The following is a 20,727-nucleotide window of genomic DNA, read 5'->3' on the forward strand; positions in this document are numbered from 1 at the left end:
GATTTCGTAATTGTTTTTCAAATTTGCATAAAATTAGACAATTTTAATTTAATCTTGTCATTTTCTTACCAAATGAAAATATGAAAGAGCACTATAAAATAATTTAGCTATATTTAAAAAATATAGGTAAATTATTTGGACATGTGTATTAGTAATAAATTTGCCCTGTATATGTAATGATACATGTAAAATAATTTACTTATAAAATAAAAAATGTTATTTGATTTCAAAATAAATTTATCTATATTTTATATAATAATATAGGTAAATTATTGCACACATATATATTAGTAGTAAAATGTGCCCAATATATATAATAATGCATGAAAATAATTCACCTACAAATAAAGGAAATTTGATTAAAAAATAATATATCTACTACTTTTTGTTTATAAATTTCAATTTCTTTTTTTTATATTACAAACATAATGTACCTACAATATAATTTACCTATTGTTTAATCTTATAAGAAAATAATGTATCTACTGTTTTATTTTTTATTGATTTTTTGTCGAATATCTACTGTTTTATTTTAGTAGAGATAATTTGTCTTGGTTTAATTCTTACGAAATAATTTAGGCACTGTTTAACTTTACCAAAATAATGGAACTACTATTTTAATTTACCTACAAAATAAATGCTATTTGATTCAAAATTAATTTACTTATATTTTACATACAAATATAGATAAATTATTTTTAACAAGCATATATGATAACAAACAAAAAATGCCTAACGTATGTAATAATCTAGGTAAAATAATTTACCTACAACATAAAAGAATATTAATTGGTTCTTTATTGTTTTTTATCCAACAATATTATTTGATGCAAATAACTGATTGTACAAGGATTTTTTTTTTCATATGAAAAATGTGCCCATAATTGTTTATGAACATGGTTAAATTAATATATATATATATATATATATATATATATATATTCCTAATATTTACCATACAAGAAAGGTGAAATTTTCCATATGGGGTTAATTACTAATCATAATTAGGGTAAGTAATAATATTTATTGACATAATTAGGGTTTTGTGGCATAAGTTGTAAATATGTGATAATAATTGGTTACATATTTGTCTACATGGTATTCTATTTGAAATTTGGGTTTTATTTGGATATTTAATATTAGGTGGGTTTTTGTTTGGAAAATAAGAGTTTCAAGGGCCATTTTCTAAAGAACCCTTTATTTTATGGTTAGTTTTCATTTTAAAATATCAGAAAAAATATAAACAGAAATGTATGGTCGATAAACGAAAGATAATGTATAAAATAAGAACGTCGAAAGAAAAGTAGTTTGTTTAGATCTTAATTTATCGTTTTAGTAATGTATAATATTTTACCCTACTCTCTCATTCCAATCCTTCCTTCTTTTCTCTTTTCTTATTTTTACTATACATTTTGCTTTAATCTTTAACTAAAGCAATAAAAAAATAAGATAAGATATTAGTTTCTTAAGAGAAATGGTGACTTGTGAGCCTTAACCTCTTCAATATTCTAGAAAGTGGACTTTATTATTGATTTTAAAAGTTTATAAGTGGACACAATTGATGATAGCGACTTTGAGAGTCTCCTTCATTATATTTAAGATTTTATTTTGGCTACATAGCATGACTTAGCCAATTGATGGTTCCTCAAAGTCTCCCTCAATATAATTTAGATTCGTATAAATAGAATAATACTATTTAGTCTAAAAACTTATTTGAAAGTGTTGAAAATACTTTTGGTGAAAGTGTTTTAAAACTAATCATTACTAAAAATGCAAGCAAATTGTAAAAAAAGCACTTGAAGTGCTTTTAAAACTAAAATATAATTTTACCAAAACAGTTTTCAGCCATTTTAAAAGTATTTCCAAACAAAGTCTAAAACAATTATAATTATAAGTTCTTATTCAATAAATCTTGAGATTCCTCCCATATTTGCTGGTGGGTTTCAAAATTTATACTGCTTGATTTCAAGGCTCAGACTAACGATGATTGTTAATCAACCACTTGATGTCCGAACTTGCATAATTTCACGTGTTGAAAACTTGAAAAATAAGTTATAATATTTATCATTAATGATATCGAGACTTCTATGATAAAACTCGCACGCATAACGTGAAGTGTATGTAATAATATGCAATTTGAAGGACAATATCATAGCGGTTATTAAGGGCATGCTAGCCTATCTCTATGAAATCTTGACAACATGTGTGGAGTTTATTTAGGTTCCACCAAAAATATCAGCATAATCCGACAAGTAGGCCGAAATATCGACATATTATTACAAAATTCTTACAGTTCCACTATTTCGACAACTCCTAAAGTATTGTCAACAATCTAGGAAGTGGTGGATTACCCTAATGATTAGAGCCTTCATCTTCAACTCCCTATGTCCCGAGTTCAAACTTTTCCTCATTCCAAGAGTGAGAGTTAAGTATGTTAAGATGAACCCTTCTAATGAAAATTTGAAATTACCCCTTAAAACCGTTGTCCTAATATAATCAGGCGTAAATTAATCCATGTTTCATGTGCATTTAACATTGTTTACGATTTTTCATTTACACTAAATCCGATATTTAGCTGCATTGAATCATTTTTGAATTTCTATGTGGTTAATGTAACAATTAAACTTTAATTGCTTGTAACAAAAATATACCTATTAACCTTAGTTTTTTTTTCAACAATTAAGGATACAAATCATGCTACTTAGGTAAACACTATTAAAATTTCTTATTTAGTTTTTTTGCACTTAAAGAAAATATTTTTTTATCATTTGCAAGAAGTTTAATCAAGAGTGGCAATAAGCTAACTGGATAAAGCTACCCTTTACATGTAGGAAAGCAAGCATCTCCAGTCTTGGTCTAAAAGGCTCCTTTTTTATGGCGTAGGAGGAAGTCCACTCCTCAATGCAATAATTTCCCGGACAACTGGGCAATAGGCAATTATTGTTTTAGTAAATAATAACAATTCGAGTGTATTTTTATATAGTAATTGAATTGCTTGGGCAATTGTTATTATTATTATTTTTAAATTAATAAAAGGATGATATTAAGTTTAATTTCAGATAAGATTTTCAACTGATCTCGTCACGTCACGTGTTATCATTTGAAATTATAATTTTTGTGGATAGATTTTAGATAAGATTTTTAACTAATATGTAGCGTCACGTGTTATGATCCGGTATGAATTTTGAAAATATTGAGATGTAGTGTAGGATGGAAGAGGATGGTTGGGTAATTCTAGGAAATTGTTTTTTTTTTTCTTTTCATTTTTGTGTATTTTTAATTTTTTAAAATTTTATCTAACTGAATTAATATGGACCGTTAGATTAATACCTTTTTGCAATTTAACAACCCAGATTGTGGACCCCAACGACTATATCCCACATTTTCATTTTTTTTTTAATTCTTAACCCTAAAAATGTCACATATTTTTTATTTAAATCTACACTTAAATGATGGGAAACCCTAAAAATATCTGCTTGATTTGGACTGAGTGTGCTGCTCTGCGGGACCCACCACACTTTCTTGTCTTCCCATTTTTTTTTCTTGCCATTGAAAGCCACGGTCCAGATTTTTTACCTTTGAAAATCCAACGACTATAAAAGGGCCACGCCGCCTACCTGTCAGTTGCACTAAGTGTGCTGCACTGCGGGACCCACCTTTTTTGTCCTTTAACGTGCCTCTCACATGCGATGTAATCCACGCACCTAACGCACAAAAAAGAAAAAAGAAAAAAAATCACATGACCAAATCTCTTTTATTTTTTCAGAACATTATCAAATTAGGGGTGTACTATTCAGACACCTCATTTTACTTCTCATACATCCATTGTTAATTTTTGTCCGTTTATCTTTTTAATTCATCCGATCCGATTGTTGAAAACTAAAAAGATGTGGGAGAAGTAAAAAGGGATGTGTGGACATCACACCCCTCAAATTATTGTTGGAGACGAAAAAAAAAAGAGCTTGAATTATATGTAAAAATTATTTTGGAGGGTTAAAAATAAGGTGTATTTGGAAGTACTTTTAAAATGAAAGTGCGTTTAAAGAAAATATTTTTGGATAAAAAAACACTTGAAGTATAAGATTGTAACTAATAAATTGTTTGCTAGTATGATATGTTATTTAATTGATGCTAAGTTCTAGTTGTATTTGGACTTGATAATGTTGTGAAAAGTTTAATCTTTTGGTCAAATTAACGTGTAAGATGTGTGGATGTTTAGAAAATTAAAACTCTTGAAATGTGGGGATTTTTTTAGAGAGTTGTTAATCCCACCCCCTCCCAAAAAAAATCCTATTTCCCTACCCTTTTATTAATTTACTTTTAATGACATGTTTACCCCTATGTCAAATGATGTAAATACCTAAATAATATAGAACCTTCTCTCTCCCTCCCTCTTTTAGACCTCTCGCAGTTCGGTTCCACTCTCTAGAACTCGCATCCCACGAATCTTCTTATCCATAATTCTAACCAGTTTGACGGCAGCCATCCTCCACCGGCTTGACACTTCAACCTAATATTTTCCTTCATCTCAATCGAACTCACAAATAATAAAACTCAACTTCAACCATGGATGTTGTCGTGGATGTCGCTCATCCTCCTCCTAGTCAAAATGGGCCACGTCAAGGCCTTCCCCTCCAAATTTCCAGAGAGAAAAAATTGTTTCTGGTGGGAAGGAGGTTGTTGTTGAATTGAGTCAGATGATGTTAATTGTATTTAGGATATTTCTGGAATAAAAGTGGGTGGAGAAAGAGTATTAAGTATTTTTAACTTTTTAAGGGGAGTGAAATTATAAGGTGGATTGGAAAATAGGATAATGGAGTGAGTCTAATAACACTCTTTTTTTATTACTTGGAAGTGAGAGGTTTTATGTTCGAATCTCATGGATGACGAATTCGATACCAAATTAGGTTGTCCATTGTGTGACTTAGCCGAATTCTCTCTCTCCTTAATATAAAAATATCGATGTACTACAAAAAATAATATTCTTAAACCGATTGAACCAAAGCGATTAACAATAATTTGATATGGTAATATTTCAATGATGGCATTCGTCAACACCAAATCAAATTGAACAGCTAAATGTTTGTTAATTCGATTGTATTTTTTATATTAAACAAATTCAAACTGAACCGCGCTCATCCGAATTAAATGGGATGGCACGAGTAGGTCAGCTGTCCTTTATTTGGATAACAGAACACATGGAAGTCAGGATCCGCCATCAATATGTCTAACTATTAATTTCCTTTATTTATATATTACTAGTGGTCAGCAATAAATATAAAACAAAATATAATATATTTTTCTGGTTTCAATATGATACATCTTTCTGATTTTCCAAAGATTCCGTTCCTCTTATTTTGTTTTTTTGTGTGTGGAAGCTTTCCTCTTATTTTTGTTTATAAAAGAAGGGTGGGTTTGGTTTGGTTTCTAACTTGCAAGATTCTATCTGAAACAAAAAAATGGTAGCTTTGATACCCCAAGAAAACATGGTTGCTGCTTTGGTATCTCGCACTGGAAGGCATATGCAGCGTTACAGCAAAGGTCATCGCCAAGTTGTAGGGTTAGTCTCTCTCTCTCTCTCAACTTGTATATCTGCCGCATTACTTATTAGTGGAGGGGCTTCTTCTTCTTCAACCCTCTGTGTCCCATGTTTAAACCCTCCTTCTTTCGCTTAGTATAACTTATAATAGTAGTATCGCTTGTATTAACGAAGAAAAATTGATGTTTTTGGTTACTGATGGAGGTATTGCCTTTTGTACTGTTTGTGCAGATGTATTCCGTATAGATATAAAGCTTCCAAGCAAACTCCCTTTAAGAATGATGCAAAAGAACTTGAAGTTCTTGTCATTAGCTCGCAGAAGGGAAAGGGGATGCTCTTTCCAAAGGTACCCTAATCTTCTTTTCTATCAAATTAATGGTGATTTGTTGCAGTAATTAGTTTAGTTTAAATCATACAAAATTTTCCATTAATCCTAACAGGGAGGATGGGAACTAGACGAATCCAAGGAAGGGGCAGCGGCACGAGAGACGCTAGAGGAAGCAGGAGTACGGGGACTCATTGAGGTTAGCGATGATCTTCTCTGTTACTTATTATTTAGTTCAGAGTAATGCTATTTGTACCGTATTTACTCACTACCTTGCTAATCACCTCTTCTATGATATGTGGGATCCGCACATATTCGAGAGGTGATCAGCAATGTGGTCAGTAAATGTGGTCCAAGTAGCAATGCTCGTCGTCAGTTGATTAGCTAGCTTGTTACAATTGATTTAGGAAATACCATAATTTTGATGTTCTTGTTATTTTTTTGCAGCGTGAATTGGGTGAATGGAGTTTCAATAGCAAAAGCCATGATTCTTACAAAGAAGGCTACATGTTCCCTTTACTTGTTCAGGAGCAGTTGGATTTCTGGCCGGAGAAGAACCTCAGGCAAAGAATTTGGGTATGTTTTTTTTTTATGTGCATGTTTAATTTGACCAATTATTTTATCCAATTAATGTAATATAATTGCTGACTTAATTTGGAAATAATTGCGAAAAATAGATGAGTGTTGAAGATGCAAGAGAAGTTTGTCAGCATTGGTGGATGAAAGAAGCCTTGGACAGATTAGTAAATCGACTAACAACTCAGCAACAAAAGGATCAAGGCCCTCTTCTTAAATCTAGGAAGGAAAATCTGATCGCATGTTTATAGACAAGTGCTTTCGGAGAAGTGCTTACGGAGATATCAGTATTGCTTTTTCCTCTTCGACAAAAAGCATTTAGGTACAGTACTCTCCTATGGGATTCAAACAAGCAAGAAAAAAGCCACAACTGAAAAGCATTTGCTTCTTGTTTTTGTTTTGCTGGAATTCTAATTCCAGAAAATTTTGTATCAATCATGTTGGTTGAAGCTAAAGAATGTGAGCAAGATTGTTTCAAATAATAAAGACGTTTCGTTTTTCGCAACTTCGTTTGCTGTTCGGCTAATCTATGGACTTTCGAGCTTGAATTATGTAAAAGGAATGCAAAAGGAAATGGAAAAAATGGGTACTCTTTCATCAAATGAATCGCCTGTAATTTGCTCGTAATTTCACTTTCGTCTTTGTACCAAGTTGAAATCAAAACAGAGCTACAAGAACAAAACTGTTTAAGAAACTACATAGTCGAAGAACATTCAAGTTAATATAATCAGTTGTTTCTTTCGCTTTCTCTGCTGACCTCTCAAACCTGAAAGGAATGCCAATATCAATACACACAGAGTCCTAACAGAACACACAAAGGATCGAAAAAGGAACGAGAATGTTTACGTGTTTTCTCCTCTTTTCTTTTCCTCCTCGAAGCCACGTTTCTTCGTTTTGGGGCCATCTCTTTCCCGTTTATGTGTACCTGAGAGAGAAGGGAGAGTGTAATATTGGAAATAGAAGAAAGGGACATAAAAATTAGGTTTCTTAGCCAAAATGGTCTATGAGATTTGCATAACACATCACTTTAGTCATTGAGATTGAAAATCAATAGAAATAGTCCCTGAGATTGTCCACCATCCATTGTTTTGATCCTTCCGTTAAAATCTCCATTAAGTGTCTCATAACTCTTGGCCGGAACTTTGAGTAATTTTCAAAGCTTCGTAACTCAATCGTTTTTTAACCAAATTCGACTCATAATATATCAAAATGAAGATAGGAAAGTGCACAACAAGATTATATCTATTTGGAAGCCCAATGGTTGTGGAGATGGATGGACAATAGCTTGAAAGGTAACTGGTCCGTGGGAAAACTGGAAAACTGGAAAACTCGCCTGAAACTGGGTAAACTTTAAACGTTCATAACTTCTTCAATAATCAACGAAATCCAGTGATCCATAAACAAAAATCATACTTCTCGACGAGAAGAAGAGAATGGTACCTTTCTCGATAGCTAATTCGCCGTGGTTTGGCCGAAAATGGCTCGAAAGTGGCTAACTCAAGATCAAGCCAGCCAAGTTCGAGCTGTTTTCCAGCCAAACCACGGTGAATTAGCCATTTAAAAAGATACCATTGTCTTTGTCTTGTCGAGAAGTATTATTTTCATTTTTGAATCACTCGATTTCATTGAGTATTGAAGAAGTTATAAACGTTTAAATTTTAATCAGTTTCAGGCAAGTTTTCTAGTTTTCCCACAGACCAGTCACCTATCAATCTTAGGGACCAAACTTCCGGCCAAGAGCTCTGGGACACTTAACAGAATGACCAAAATAATGGATGGTGGACAATATCAGGACTATTTATATTGATTTTCAATCTCAAGGACCAAAGTGATATGTTATGCAAATTTCAAGGATCATTTTGGCTAAAAAGCCTAAAAATTAACACTGAAACAAAGTTTTTAAATGAAAGATCATTTGAAACTTTTAAGGGCTTTGAGTAAACAGAAGTTGTAATCATTCAAATTTTGAGAAACAAACTCATTAAAGAGTAAGGTCGCTCGGTAAATTTTGGGACTGTTTTAACGGCCCATTCAACCATTTGGACTAGGGAATAGACCCGGGCCTGACTTTTTCTCATCTGGGTTGGGAAGCTCAGCCTGAACAGAGAGTTGAATCTTACAGAACTTAGGCTGGGAGAGGTCTACCCGTCTATACCTCAGGCCTGATCAGACTGGTCCTGCCCATTTTGCACTGAAAAAATATAGGTAGATATAAATTCCTGAGAATACTTCCGCAGAATTTTGTCTATTTGACGAACATTAAATTCGATAACGGGATATGATTTCTGCACACCACTTTTTTCTACTGCATACCACTAGTTTTTTGTTGTAGTGTTTGTAAAAAAAAATGGGGCAGTGTGAGTTCAATGCTTCGAGATTGTTGCTCCCATTCCACTGTGCACAGTAAACACTTGTGGTATCGGCCGCTTTCTCTCTGCCATAATACATATTTGTTTTCTTGTTTTGTTAAGTAACTCTCTGTAGTAAATTATATATGAAATAGTGGAGGAGAGGTGGGCAGGCTAGCTGCATGTGTATGCAAGGTTCTAAAAGACGTTAGGCGTTAATTGGACGGCGGGTTAGGGCCTAGCACTTAGGCGCCTAGACAGACCATAAGCGGGCGCTTAGGCAAATTAGGCGAATTTAAGTAAATCTATTATATTTCATGTAAATAAGTACATGTATATACTTAAAATATATATAATTTCATCATAAATTACAAAAAATATATATTATGAAGTATTGGAACATAATGAAAACATAGGGAACAATCATATAATTTGTGTTCATTTAGTATTCAAGAAGTCTCTTACAATTTATTGAAAAGAATAAAATGCAAAATGAAAGTTATCTATTTTCTGTCTAATGAGTTGCAACCTAGGCGGGTGCCAAGGTGTGTCTAGTCGACCTAGGCAGATGGTTAGGCGGGCTAGGAGGGTTAGGGGGTCCAATGCAAGCGCCTCAGTAGATACAATTTCTTAATTTTCAAACATCTAGACATTAATCGGGACGGTGGCCAATTGGTGTGTATGTTACTTTGTTTTTCCCTCATAACACAGAATGATGAGTGTTCAATTCAGTAATGTCTTATTAAATTTATGGTATTTTGTCTTGGTCTCTTCGTGCCGTGCACCACAAGGCTCTACGTACTTCACACTTGTGGTACGTATAAAATCCCACCATGCCTTTGTCATTGCCATTTTGCTCTCTTAGGTTAGATCTAATCAATATTCACGAGAGTGTATAACAAGAGTATATACATACACGTTATGTTTCAACAATCCAATTCTTTATTTTTATGTATTTTCTCAAAGATCATGTCTAACAAAAGTCACTCAAATCTGAAACATGACCGTTGGATTAAATTTTGTTTATTTGTAGAACTGTATTCGTTTATTTTCTTTAATATAAATGAATTTTTCAGTGGTTTTGGATTTGAATACTTTTTTTTTGCAACGATGATCTATGAATAATGTAATAAAATATAGAAGATTCGGATCATTAAAATACATTACGAAGTAGACCCTACACAATGTATGTCAAAATGTGTATTCCCAAATCCTAACTCATATATGTGTGTGTATGTTATAGAAACGATATTCAAATAGAAGAGATTCAACCTCAAGACCTTGGTGCAACAGAGAATAATTTTAACCAGTGAGCTACAATAGTAAATATATCAATAATAAAACCATATTCTATACACGGTTTCACCAAATCCACAAGAACTATCCAAAGCCATATGGTGCATTCAAGGACTGCAAAAGAAATACTAAAAGCTCCAATACATGAGTATAAGATTAATGTCATTTGGATCTAACTTTCAATATGACTTTTTAATTCCTGAATTAGTCCCAAATTTACAGTGATAAGCCACTTAAGATTGACACATCTAAATATCAACACATTATTAACACTGAGTTATGAGTTCAATTGCATGATAGACGCCTACGCCTATGAGTTGTTCATTTTTTGCTTTTACTTACTAGTAACAACGTTTTAAAAAAAGGAAAACTAATGAAAAGAGCTTGAAAACTTTGAGTTTTAATGATAAGGACAAAATAAAGGGTAAAGTGAATAGTACCATGATTGACTTTTTAGTGTAAAAATGTGGTTTTTCGTTAAAATTAACAGTACCGAATGCTTTTCGTTAAAATTCCCTTTAAAAAAACTAGTAATGAGACTAGCCTAGGTGGGTTGTTTGAATCGGGCTTTCAAAAAAATGCCTCTGTCCAACAGGAGTGGACTATAGACTAGCATAGGCGCCTGAAGCGGTAGCCTAAGGGCACGTTTACGTACCCGTAATGGGAATCAATTTATGGAATTAGATTCCGATTACGGGATACACCTTTGTTTACTTAATCTTGGGGAATCAAAAAACATGTGGGGTCCACACCAATTGGGGAATCCCACTCCTGATTTTGGAGGAATTGAACTCCCTACAAAAGGGAGGTATTTCAATTCCTGGATTGGAGGGGAATCGGGAATGGACTTTTTTACCAATTATGCCCTCACTTGGTTGTGATTATTCCAACACTGCCCTTCATATTACTATGTATAATCTAATTTATACACAATAAATCAATAGTGCATATTTTAACTCTTTACTTTAATTAAATAAATAAAAATATCTAATTAAAATGTTTATAAACATAAATATAGAATAAAATAAAATAAAATAAACAAAGGCAATTTTGTAATCATATTGATATTTATTTCAATTCATCTAAATTAGTAAACAACTTATATGAACTCAATTTCGATTTGGGACAAATGACATTTTAGTAATCATACTGGTTTATATTCCGATTCTGCTGAATTAGTAAACAGCTTTATGGAATTGTATTCCGATTCCAGACAGTTTTAGTAAACAATTTCAACAGGAATCTGATTCTGATTCCACCTCATTTCAATTCCTCCTCAATCCAATTCCTCCTCAATCCAATTCCTCTCAATTTGATTACGGATTAGTAAACGCGCCCTAAGTGTTGTTGAGGCATTACCTGAGCATTTGAATTTATTTATTTATTATTTCTAAAAACAGTCTAAGCCCAAAACGATGTCGTTTTGAGCATAATGTTTATCTAAATCATGCTAATTTTTATGTTCCTAACTTAGTTTAGGTTATTATGACTTTATGATGTCAATTAGAGAAATAATAAAAATAGTCAAATATTTGATTTATTGACATGCTTGCTTGATTGTTTTACAAGGTTTTATATTATATAATCAAGCATTATAATAATTTTGAGGTAATTGTGCTAAGTTTTTGCTAAATAATGCACAGAAACAAAGATTTCTTTCTCTTGGCGGTTATTACCTCACATAGACGAAGCTATTCATGAAACGACTTAGTTTCATCTTCGTCTTTTAAAACATTGGTTAGGATACAAAACTTTCATGTTAGCTAATTAACAGAAACAAAGGTTTCTTTCTCTTGAAGTAATTAAGCTGTCCTATGCCTGTAAAGTAAGGCGAGAGTGCAACTTATACTATTGTGGGATGGGCACCGTTGTGTTTGTGTCTTCACTCGCAAAAGGTCTATCTATAATTCATGGTAAAGCGCCTACCTATGATTCGATGAATATAAAGTCCCACTAGAAATTATAGAAAAAGAAAAGAAGTGCAAGCCTTTCTGCGTCTTGAGGTTCTTTTCGTTGTACACTGAATATACCATAAATCAGAAGGTAACAATTTATACGTTCTATAAGTCATGATGTGAATAATATCTCACGTTGGAAAGTTAAGAAACCGAGAGTTTATAAGGAGTTTAGTCAGTCCATGACTTGTCAATTGGTTTTGTGACTAGAACTTCAAAATAAGACATCAACAACATAATAAATACAAACGATGATGGGGTAGAGGTTCCTGGGTCACGACATTAACAGAGTCAGAAATTTGTCGATGTGGGACCTAAATATACAATCTATTTATATGCAGATGATGCTTTACAACAATGACGGAAAACAATCATGTATATGCACTTTAGTCATTCCCACCAATTTCTCTTCCCCTAACAACTAATTAACTAACCTACTAACACTATTGCTCTACTCAAAATATTAAAATTTATATCATTTCGCTTCATTAAAGATGAATGAAACAAGATCAAACACCTCGAATATGTGCATGTAGTTTGAAGATGATTCCGCATATTCAAAATACATCATACAATCACCATCTGTTATGATTGCAGCTAGAGTAATGAATAAGGATAACATATATGTTTGATACGTCGGCAATACTGTCACATTATGTATTATAATATACCGAAAAAGATAAAGCTGTATCCATTTTTTGTAATGGAAAAGGTGCAGCTTTTGTAGTATATGTTATTAACCTTTCGTTTTGGTTCTTTTTAAGAAAAACTCCTAAAAAAGATAGCAGCAAGTTGATTATTACTTGTTAGTCCTTTATTAAGTGATTTAAGATCCGGTGTTAAGTAAGCTAAACACTGGTAGAGAAGTGTAATCTCTCTCTCGCTAATGGCAAGTTGTACTATTCTCTCCCTCTTCACATTCCTTGTTTCTGTTTCATATCTGTACCTTCCATCATCATGTTCCTCCTCCACAGACTCCTTTGTCTTCGGAGGCTGCACGCAGGAAAAGTACGCACCCAACTCACCCTACGAGTCCAATCTCAACTCACTCCTCACCTCCTTAGTCAACTCAGCTACCTATTCCTCCTACAACAACTACACCATCATGGGCTCAAGCACACAAGACGTAATCTACGGGCTGTACCAATGCCGCGGCGACCTTGCCATGCCCGACTGCGCCACCTGCGTTGCGCGTGCAGTGAGCCAGGTTGGACACCTCTGCGCCTACACTTCCGGTGGCGCTCTTCAGCTACAAGGATGCTACATCAAGTATGACAACACTACTTTCTTGGGTCTGGAGGATAAGACTGTAGTGTTGAAGAAATGTGGACCGTCGATTGGGTATGATGCTGATGGAATGAGCCGTAGAGATTCAGTGTTGGCTGCCTTGGTGGGGTCTAGCGGACCATACCGGGTGGGTGGTTCAGGGGACGTACAAGGTTTGGCTCAATGCGTCGGCGATTTAAGCTTGGCCGAGTGTGAGGATTGCATATCGGAGGCAATCGGACGGGTGAAAAGTGAGTGTGGTGGCGCAGTTTATGGTGATATGTTCTTGGCCAAGTGCTATGCTAGGTACTCAACTGGTGGATCAGATGTTTACACCAAGGTCCATCATCATGGTAAGTTAGACAGGAACCTTTACGGTCACGTTATTTTGTGAATAATAGTCATATAATCAATTTAGGTATCTGGTACAATATCTTAGTTGATAAGATGCTAGGTTTCTACTACGATATTCTCTTCTCTCTCAAATTATTGTATAATTTCTAACACTCCACCTCCCTTTAATAATAATTCAAAAAAAAAAAAAGCTATGCAGACCTAGCTCGATATGAGTAGAAGAGAGAGGGGAATTTGATGACCCTAGCATTTTTTATTCTTTAATGAACATATTTACTTATAGGGAATAAGAATTTGAATAAATTGTTTATTCTTGATTTTGTTCATGATTTATGTGCATTTACTAAAATATGGAATGAGAATGATTTCATTCTCAACTTTTTCAATTGTTTACAAACACACGTGGAATCGCAAAGTGTGAGTTTTTTCTTAAAATTCATAGTCAAATATCTGAAATCCAGGGATCAGATCGACGGGTCCCATTTTTGTTTCTTAGTTCTTTTATTTCTAAGTTCTCTGGGGTCAATCATTCATTCTCCTATTTCTATTAAGTAAGCATGTTTTTTTACTATGTTAATTTCTATAGAATTTTATTATTTTGTGGATTTACTCTTTCTTTTTTATTTTCAACCATGAATGGCAGATAAGTCCATCAATGATGGTGAGAAGACATTTGCTGTGATAATTGGATTATTGGCTGGAGTTGCCCTACTTATCGTCTTTCTTACTTTCATCAGAAGGATTTTTGGGGGCAATGGTACGTAGAATTTTCCCTTGATTGTCTTTCTTTTTACCTTCATTTCACTTTTTTTTTAAAATCATTTCATGGTTCATATTTTATTATTAATCTTCTTTAACTTTAGAACCAGAAGTAGATACCATATATGCAGAAATATCTTAACAAAATTTTCTGGCCGTTACTTTCTGTGCAGGTAAATAAATAATGAACATGCAAAGTTATTGGCTTCCCGAGTGACCTTGCTTTTGGTTATGTTTTCTCTTCGTCATGTCTACTTTCGTTCCTCCCTGTCTTTATGCTTTAATTTCTTTGATTTAATTACTTTATGTCTCTCTCCCAAAGTACAGAGTTCATTGAAAAGATGATGGAAATATGTACGATGGGGGCACTTACCCAAAATCAAAGTTGAAAGGAGGGTGAGAAAAAGAAAGGCTAAAGATTCCAATCTCCTCTCCACTTAAACAAAAGTGTGTTTAAAAAAAAAAGAAAAAAAAAGATGCATATTCATTTTGTAAAAGGGCAGATGATATTTTCTTTCTGTGACTGTTTGGTACTTTCTAAAATGTCACCTTATAATTCAATTTTGTATGGTTAATTTCTTCGTCATGAAGTTTTGCCATTATTTAAACAACTTTGTTATCATATCAAAGTTTAACGAGGAAATAAGGAAAATTTTCACCCTTCACTCCTTCATTGAAGTACAAAACTTAAAGCTAAAGGTAAACATTAAATACGTGCAATCACATTCAAACTATTCGTCGAGTAAACTCATATATATGTGCGCTCATGAATATTTGAACTTAGGCATAAGCTTACCTTCATCCTTTTTAACCACTCGAAGATTATGAATAAGATTTCACGGTTTGATTGAATTGAACATCATACACAGAAGAACAATGTTGGACGTTACATCCAATATGCATTGCTACTAAACTGTGGAAACCCCTTCTTAGATTTAGGGGGTGTATTCAATTGAGAATGTGAGAGATTTTAATAGATTTATAAATCCGTGGATTTTTATGGAGTTTAATTGATTTGTTAGATTCTATATAAAATTTTGATTCAATTCCCTCGAAATCATGCGAATATGTGAGATTTGTGGATGCTTAAAATACACTACGAAATCTCTCAAATTCCCTCTAACTCCTCAACTTTCTCAAATTCTTTAAAATCAATTTCTAATTGAATACACCTGGAATGTTATAAACTTCTTTAAAATCTTAATTGAATACCCCTGGATTTCTAAGGATTTTAATAAATTATCTTAAAATTCTAGTTGAATACATCTAGAATTTCACAGAATCACTTAAAATCCTGATTAAATACCTCTAGATTCATTAAAAGAATTAAAATCCCTTAAAATCTCAATTGAATACACCCCCTTACAATGAAGAGAAAGTTGTGTGCACGCCACGGTCCAGATTATGAAAGCGCTTTTAAAACTTTGAAACTCATCAAGAAATTTTTAATGCATTAACAACATTGAAATTGTTCAGAAGCAAATCCAACGTTTGAACCTAACCTTGTCCACACAGTTTCGCGACGTGTTCTTGCACTGCAGTACCAAACCCGCTTCAAAATTAACTTGACGGTACCAATCTGCTTTCACTTGACGGCAGATCAGATATTCATCATACATAATACACACTACAGTTTTGATTGGAGTTAAATTGTATAATGTATTCCTTCTTATTAGATGTCTGTACAACTATTTCCTTGTAAATGCAATGCGATAGACAGAAAATTTCTCACTTTTATTAGTTCATGCAAATCCCCAAGGTTGCAAGGTATGCAGGCGAGATTATGTGCAAAAAATGCTATAAGATTTCTTTTTGCGGAAGGCCACATGGAGGAACAAAATTGCCCTCGTGATAGGGGAAACCGTAGTTGTAACTCTTGAAATCGTAGAGGCTATTACATGTTGGTAATTGTTTCCCTTTTGCATCCTTCAAGACCAAAATGCATAAAAAGTTACCTTATCAACCTTGTAAATGTGCCTTATTGCTATCTGTCTATTCTCCCATTTTTTGCATTTCAGATCTATAGAAAGGTTATGTTTTTGTTTTTATTTTCCGTTGTCTTTTGCATGATTTCATGTTTTTTCTTCTGCAATGTTTAAGATGTCGCTCAACTGTGAACAATTTCACTACCAAGCAACAAATAAAGAAGCCTTAATCAAACATATACAAGTAGCCACTTTTAGGTGCTATCTCTAATAAACTTTTGATCTCAAGAGCGGAATAATAACTCACGCGTAAGACGTCCACAAAGAGTTGTTATAACTTATACCATACAAAACAAGAGAAGCAGAGCAGCAAACTGTGCTACTACTTGTCTTGTTTTGTATGGTACAAGTGATAACAACTCGTACAAAAAAGATTGCCTTCGTATCCTTTATTGTGGGTGCTTTATCCGTGCGATATTATTCCTCCTTTGAGATCAAAATTTTTTATTAGCACCTGTAATTGTCACCTCATGCGTGCTTTAGTTCTTTATATTTTGACGAGTCTTCTTCATTGATGGCTTCGTTTGCATTTGTCGCAATCCATCGACATATGCAAAGATTGAGGGTTCGTTTGGATATGTTTTTAAAATGACTAAAAGCGTTTTTGGAGAAAATATTTTTTGTTCCAAAAGCACTTAAAGTGCTTTCTGGAAGAAGCACCGTTATGTGCTTCTTCTAGAAAGCACTTTAAGTGCTTTTTCAGGATTTACTAGCATTTTTAGTAAGGATTGTTTCAAAAAATATTTTCACCAAAAGCGCGTTTAGTTATTTAAAAGCACATCCAAATGAGCTCTAAGTAAGAAAAAAGATAAAGAAGAAGAAACAAGCCAAAAACCATGGGAGGTATATGTATATTCTCACTCTCATGGTAATACTAAAAACCATGGACTTTATATAAATGTTTCATTCGAGTAATGCTAGGTAGATCAGATTTTTAAACTTAATTGCAAACTATCTGATGTATCACTAATAAGAAATAAGCACGTTAATCATCACTTAAGTAATAATCCAATCATCAACAATCACATCATTTGATTTGCAAAATTTGGTTTAAAGATTTGGTCCACCTAACATTACCCTTTTCATTTTTACTAGTGAGGTACTGATTGTTGGGTTTTATGCTCAAAATTAGGATAATGCAATAAATTAGGTTTGTGTTACCTATTTGATTTTGGTGTCCTATTTGGGTTTGGTTTTGACTTTTTAGTTAGTTTCCTTGGTGGAGAGATTTTGTTAATTACCTATTTGATTAGGATTTAGATTTATTTCCTATTAGGATTCATATTGTAACCTAAGTCCTATGCACTATAAATAGGACCTTAGGGTTAGTGTATTTTGTGTGCCTCATCATGGTTTAGAGAGCTTTTCTCTATTTTGGTTTTGGGTGGAGGTCACTGTTTGGAGTCATGAGTGTGTGGCAAATTTGTGGCTCATTCGTTTGGCAAATTTGGTGAGAGTCAATTTGTGAGTTTGTGAGTTAGAGAGCAATTTGGGAGAATCTACTCCGTTTGTTTGAGTTCTCTACTCATTTGGTTAAGGGTTTGTAATTTGTGGGATTTGGGTTGTGAGAGTTTAACACTCTTTTGTAATCTCCGTTTGTTTAGTGAAATTCCTCACCATGCTTGGCCCGTGGAGTAGGCTTTACGCCAAACCACGTAAATCTCTTGTCTTAGTTTGAGATTGTTTGTTTTAGCTTTCACCTACGACGTTGATATTTGGTACTTTGTTATAATTCGCTTCTGTTTGCACATAAAAGTATAACAAGTGGTATCAGAGCCCAGGTTTTGGCTTGGGTTTTGCTTGGTAGTCATTATGAAGCCTTCTGTGTCATCAGTGAAAGTTGATATTGAAAAGTTTGACGGCAATGACTTCGGTATTTGGCAATTGAAGATGTGTGCTTTGTTAGTTCAACAAGGACTTTTGAAAATGCTAAAGGGTGTGAAGGCTTTGCCGGATTCGTGGACTGATGAAGAAAAAGCAGACGTTATGGAACGGGCACTTGGAGCAATCCTGCTGACTTTATCAAATGAAGTCTTGCGTGAAGTTGGTAGCATCAAATCTGCACCGGAGTTGTGGATAAAATTGGAGAGCTTGTATATGACCAAATCCCTTGCTAAACGGTTGTATTTGAAGAAAATTTTGCATACTCTTCGTATGGATGAAGGTACGTCAATTCATAAGCATGTTGATGAATTCAATAAACTTATGATGGATTTGAAAAGTGTGGACAACCAAATTAGTGATGAGGATTATGCGACAACTTTGTTGTGTTCTTTATCTCCTTCGTATGAACACTTTGTCGATACCATGCTATTTGGTAGAGAAAGTCTTAGTTTGGAAGATGTTAAAGTCGTTTTGAATTCTAAAGAGCTGAAGAATAAAGTGTCTGACACACAAGATGGAGCTTTGGTAGTTCAAGGAAGGAATAAGGAAATGAGCAAACTTGGAATGAACACTTGTAGCTATTGTTATAAGGAAGGTCATTGGAAAGTAGATTGCCCTAAACTCAAGGGCAAAAAGAAGTTGTTTGATAAGTCTTTTGCTAGTGTTGATGCAAACATTGCAGAAGATCGTTGTTCTGAACTCCTCTAAAGGTTATGTGAAGAGGTGGAGCTTGGTACTCAAGCTCTTTGGGTGGAGTGCAATTTGCACTTTTTGTTCGTATGTTCAAGCTTTTGCTTGGATTTTGTTTCGTATTTGTTAGTTTCCATAATGGAATTTGTTGGAGAAGGCGTTTGAGGAAATTTCAAGTTTGAAGACTTTTGGATTTTTTGAGTCTAGGTGGAGATCAGTTTCGAAAGAATTTGGTGAACGTTTGCGTTTGTATTTTGGTATCCCAAATTTGGAAGTTTGCTAATTTCTCGCCGAGGTGGAGATTGTTGGGTTTTTGGCTCAAAATTAGGATGATGCAATAAATTAGGTTTGTGTTACCTATTTGGTTTTGGTGTCCTATTTGGGTTTGGTTTTGACTTTTTAGTTAGTTTCCTTGGTAGAGAGATTTTGTTAATTACCTATTTGATTAGGATTTAGATTTATTTCCTATTAGGATTCATATTGTAACCTAAGTCCTATGCACTATAAATAGTACCTTAGGGTTAGTGTATTTTGTGTGCCTCATCATGGTTTAGAAAGCTTTTCTCTATTTTGGTTTTGGGTGGAGGTCACCGTTTGGAGTCATGAGTGTGTGGCAAATTTGTGGCTCATTCGTTTGGCAAATTTGGTGAGAGTCAATTTGTGAGTTTGTGAGTTAGAGAGCAATTTGGGAGAATCTTTTTCGTTTGTTTGAGTTCTCTACTCATTTGGTTTAGGGTTTGTAATTTGTGGGATTTGGGTTGTGAGAGTTTAAACACTCTTTTGTAATCTCCGTTTGTTTAGTGAAATTCCTCGTCGTGCTTCGCCTGTGGAGTAGGCTTTACGCCGAACCACGTAAATCTCTTGTGTCAGTTTGAGATTGTTTGTTTTAGTTTTCACCTACGACATTGATATTTGGTACTTTGTTATAATTCGCTTCCGTTTGCGCGTAAAAGTACAACACTGATCACTTTCTGATTTGGTCCTATTAAAAAATGTCACGTGTTAATTATTTTTTAAAGTACAATCATGCTGTGGAAAAGTATGATTGTGTATTTATATGAAATATTCAAAATTTTCTTCTATTTTTCTGTATTTTTCAAATTTTAACATTATTTTCTAAACAAATTAATATGGACCGTTGGATGCAATTTTTTTTTTGCAATCCAACAGCCCATGTTGTGCCACGTGGGCAAAACGGCTAGTAGGATTTTTTTTATTTTTTATTATTATTTTTAAATTATCTTTGCAAATGACAGCTTAATATGGACTATGGGATTATAGGACAGTTAGAAATTCAATGGTCCACATCTCGCCACGTGTACTAGTCATTGGATTAGAAATCAAAATTTTATATTACCGTTGAAAATCTTTTAGATGTATACAGGCAATGTCATCCATACAGAATTTACGCTGAGTGCACTGCAAGTTGGTCGCATCGGCCTTTTTTGTTTGCCAAAGTGCCACCCACATCCTCGTATTATGCACTCGCCTCACGCAAAAAATTTAAAACGTGGCTGACATCACACAACACTTAGGTGTAGAGTTCGGTAGAAATTGCCTGACTAGCCCATCGAGCTAATTTGGGTCCACCATTTGCCTGACTTTTTGGGCTAAGATGGAGATGATATTTTGGATTTTGAGACAATAATTGCCCAATTGCCAAGGCAATCGGGTATGATGGACTTGCTCTAAATGAAATTATTAAGGATGATGTTAGGGAAACCAAACTTTTAAATCAAATTTGAAAACT

General features: G+C 33.9%; 2 protein-coding genes and 1 long non-coding RNA gene across 3 annotated transcripts; 2 read left to right on the forward strand and 1 right to left on the reverse strand.

The window, feature by feature from the left end:
* The first annotated feature begins 4,987 nt into the window (after positions 1 to 4,987).
* Positions 4,988 to 6,945, forward strand: LOC103432310 (nudix hydrolase 18, mitochondrial-like). Its single transcript, XM_008370499.4, has 5 exons — positions 4,988 to 5,560; positions 5,771 to 5,885; positions 5,980 to 6,063; positions 6,312 to 6,440; positions 6,542 to 6,945. Exons 1-5 carry the CDS (start codon positions 5,460 to 5,462, stop codon positions 6,689 to 6,691), a joined length of 579 nt encoding a protein of 192 aa, XP_008368721.1. The 5' UTR covers positions 4,988 to 5,459; the 3' UTR covers positions 6,692 to 6,945.
* A 69-nt stretch (positions 6,946 to 7,014) lies between these two features.
* LOC139193692 (uncharacterized) lies at positions 7,015 to 7,401 on the reverse strand. The gene is made up of 2 exons (XR_011578093.1): positions 7,287 to 7,401; positions 7,015 to 7,206 (listed from the first exon to the last, which is right to left on the reverse strand). It is a non-coding gene; the product is annotated as an uncharacterized lncRNA (long non-coding RNA).
* A 5,332-nt stretch (positions 7,402 to 12,733) lies between these two features.
* Positions 12,734 to 15,004, forward strand: LOC103426218 (plasmodesmata-located protein 7). Its single transcript, XM_008364312.4, has 3 exons — positions 12,734 to 13,658; positions 14,303 to 14,416; positions 14,592 to 15,004. The coding sequence occupies exons 1-3, from the start codon at positions 12,926 to 12,928 to the stop codon at positions 14,597 to 14,599; spliced, it is 855 nt and encodes a 284-aa protein (XP_008362534.2). The 5' UTR covers positions 12,734 to 12,925; the 3' UTR covers positions 14,600 to 15,004.
* The last annotated feature ends 5,723 nt before the right edge of the window (positions 15,005 to 20,727 follow it).

Source organism: Malus domestica, chromosome 17 (genome assembly GCF_042453785.1).
Source record: "Malus domestica chromosome 17, GDT2T_hap1".
Classification (NCBI taxonomy): Eukaryota; Viridiplantae; Streptophyta; class Magnoliopsida; order Rosales; family Rosaceae; genus Malus; species Malus domestica.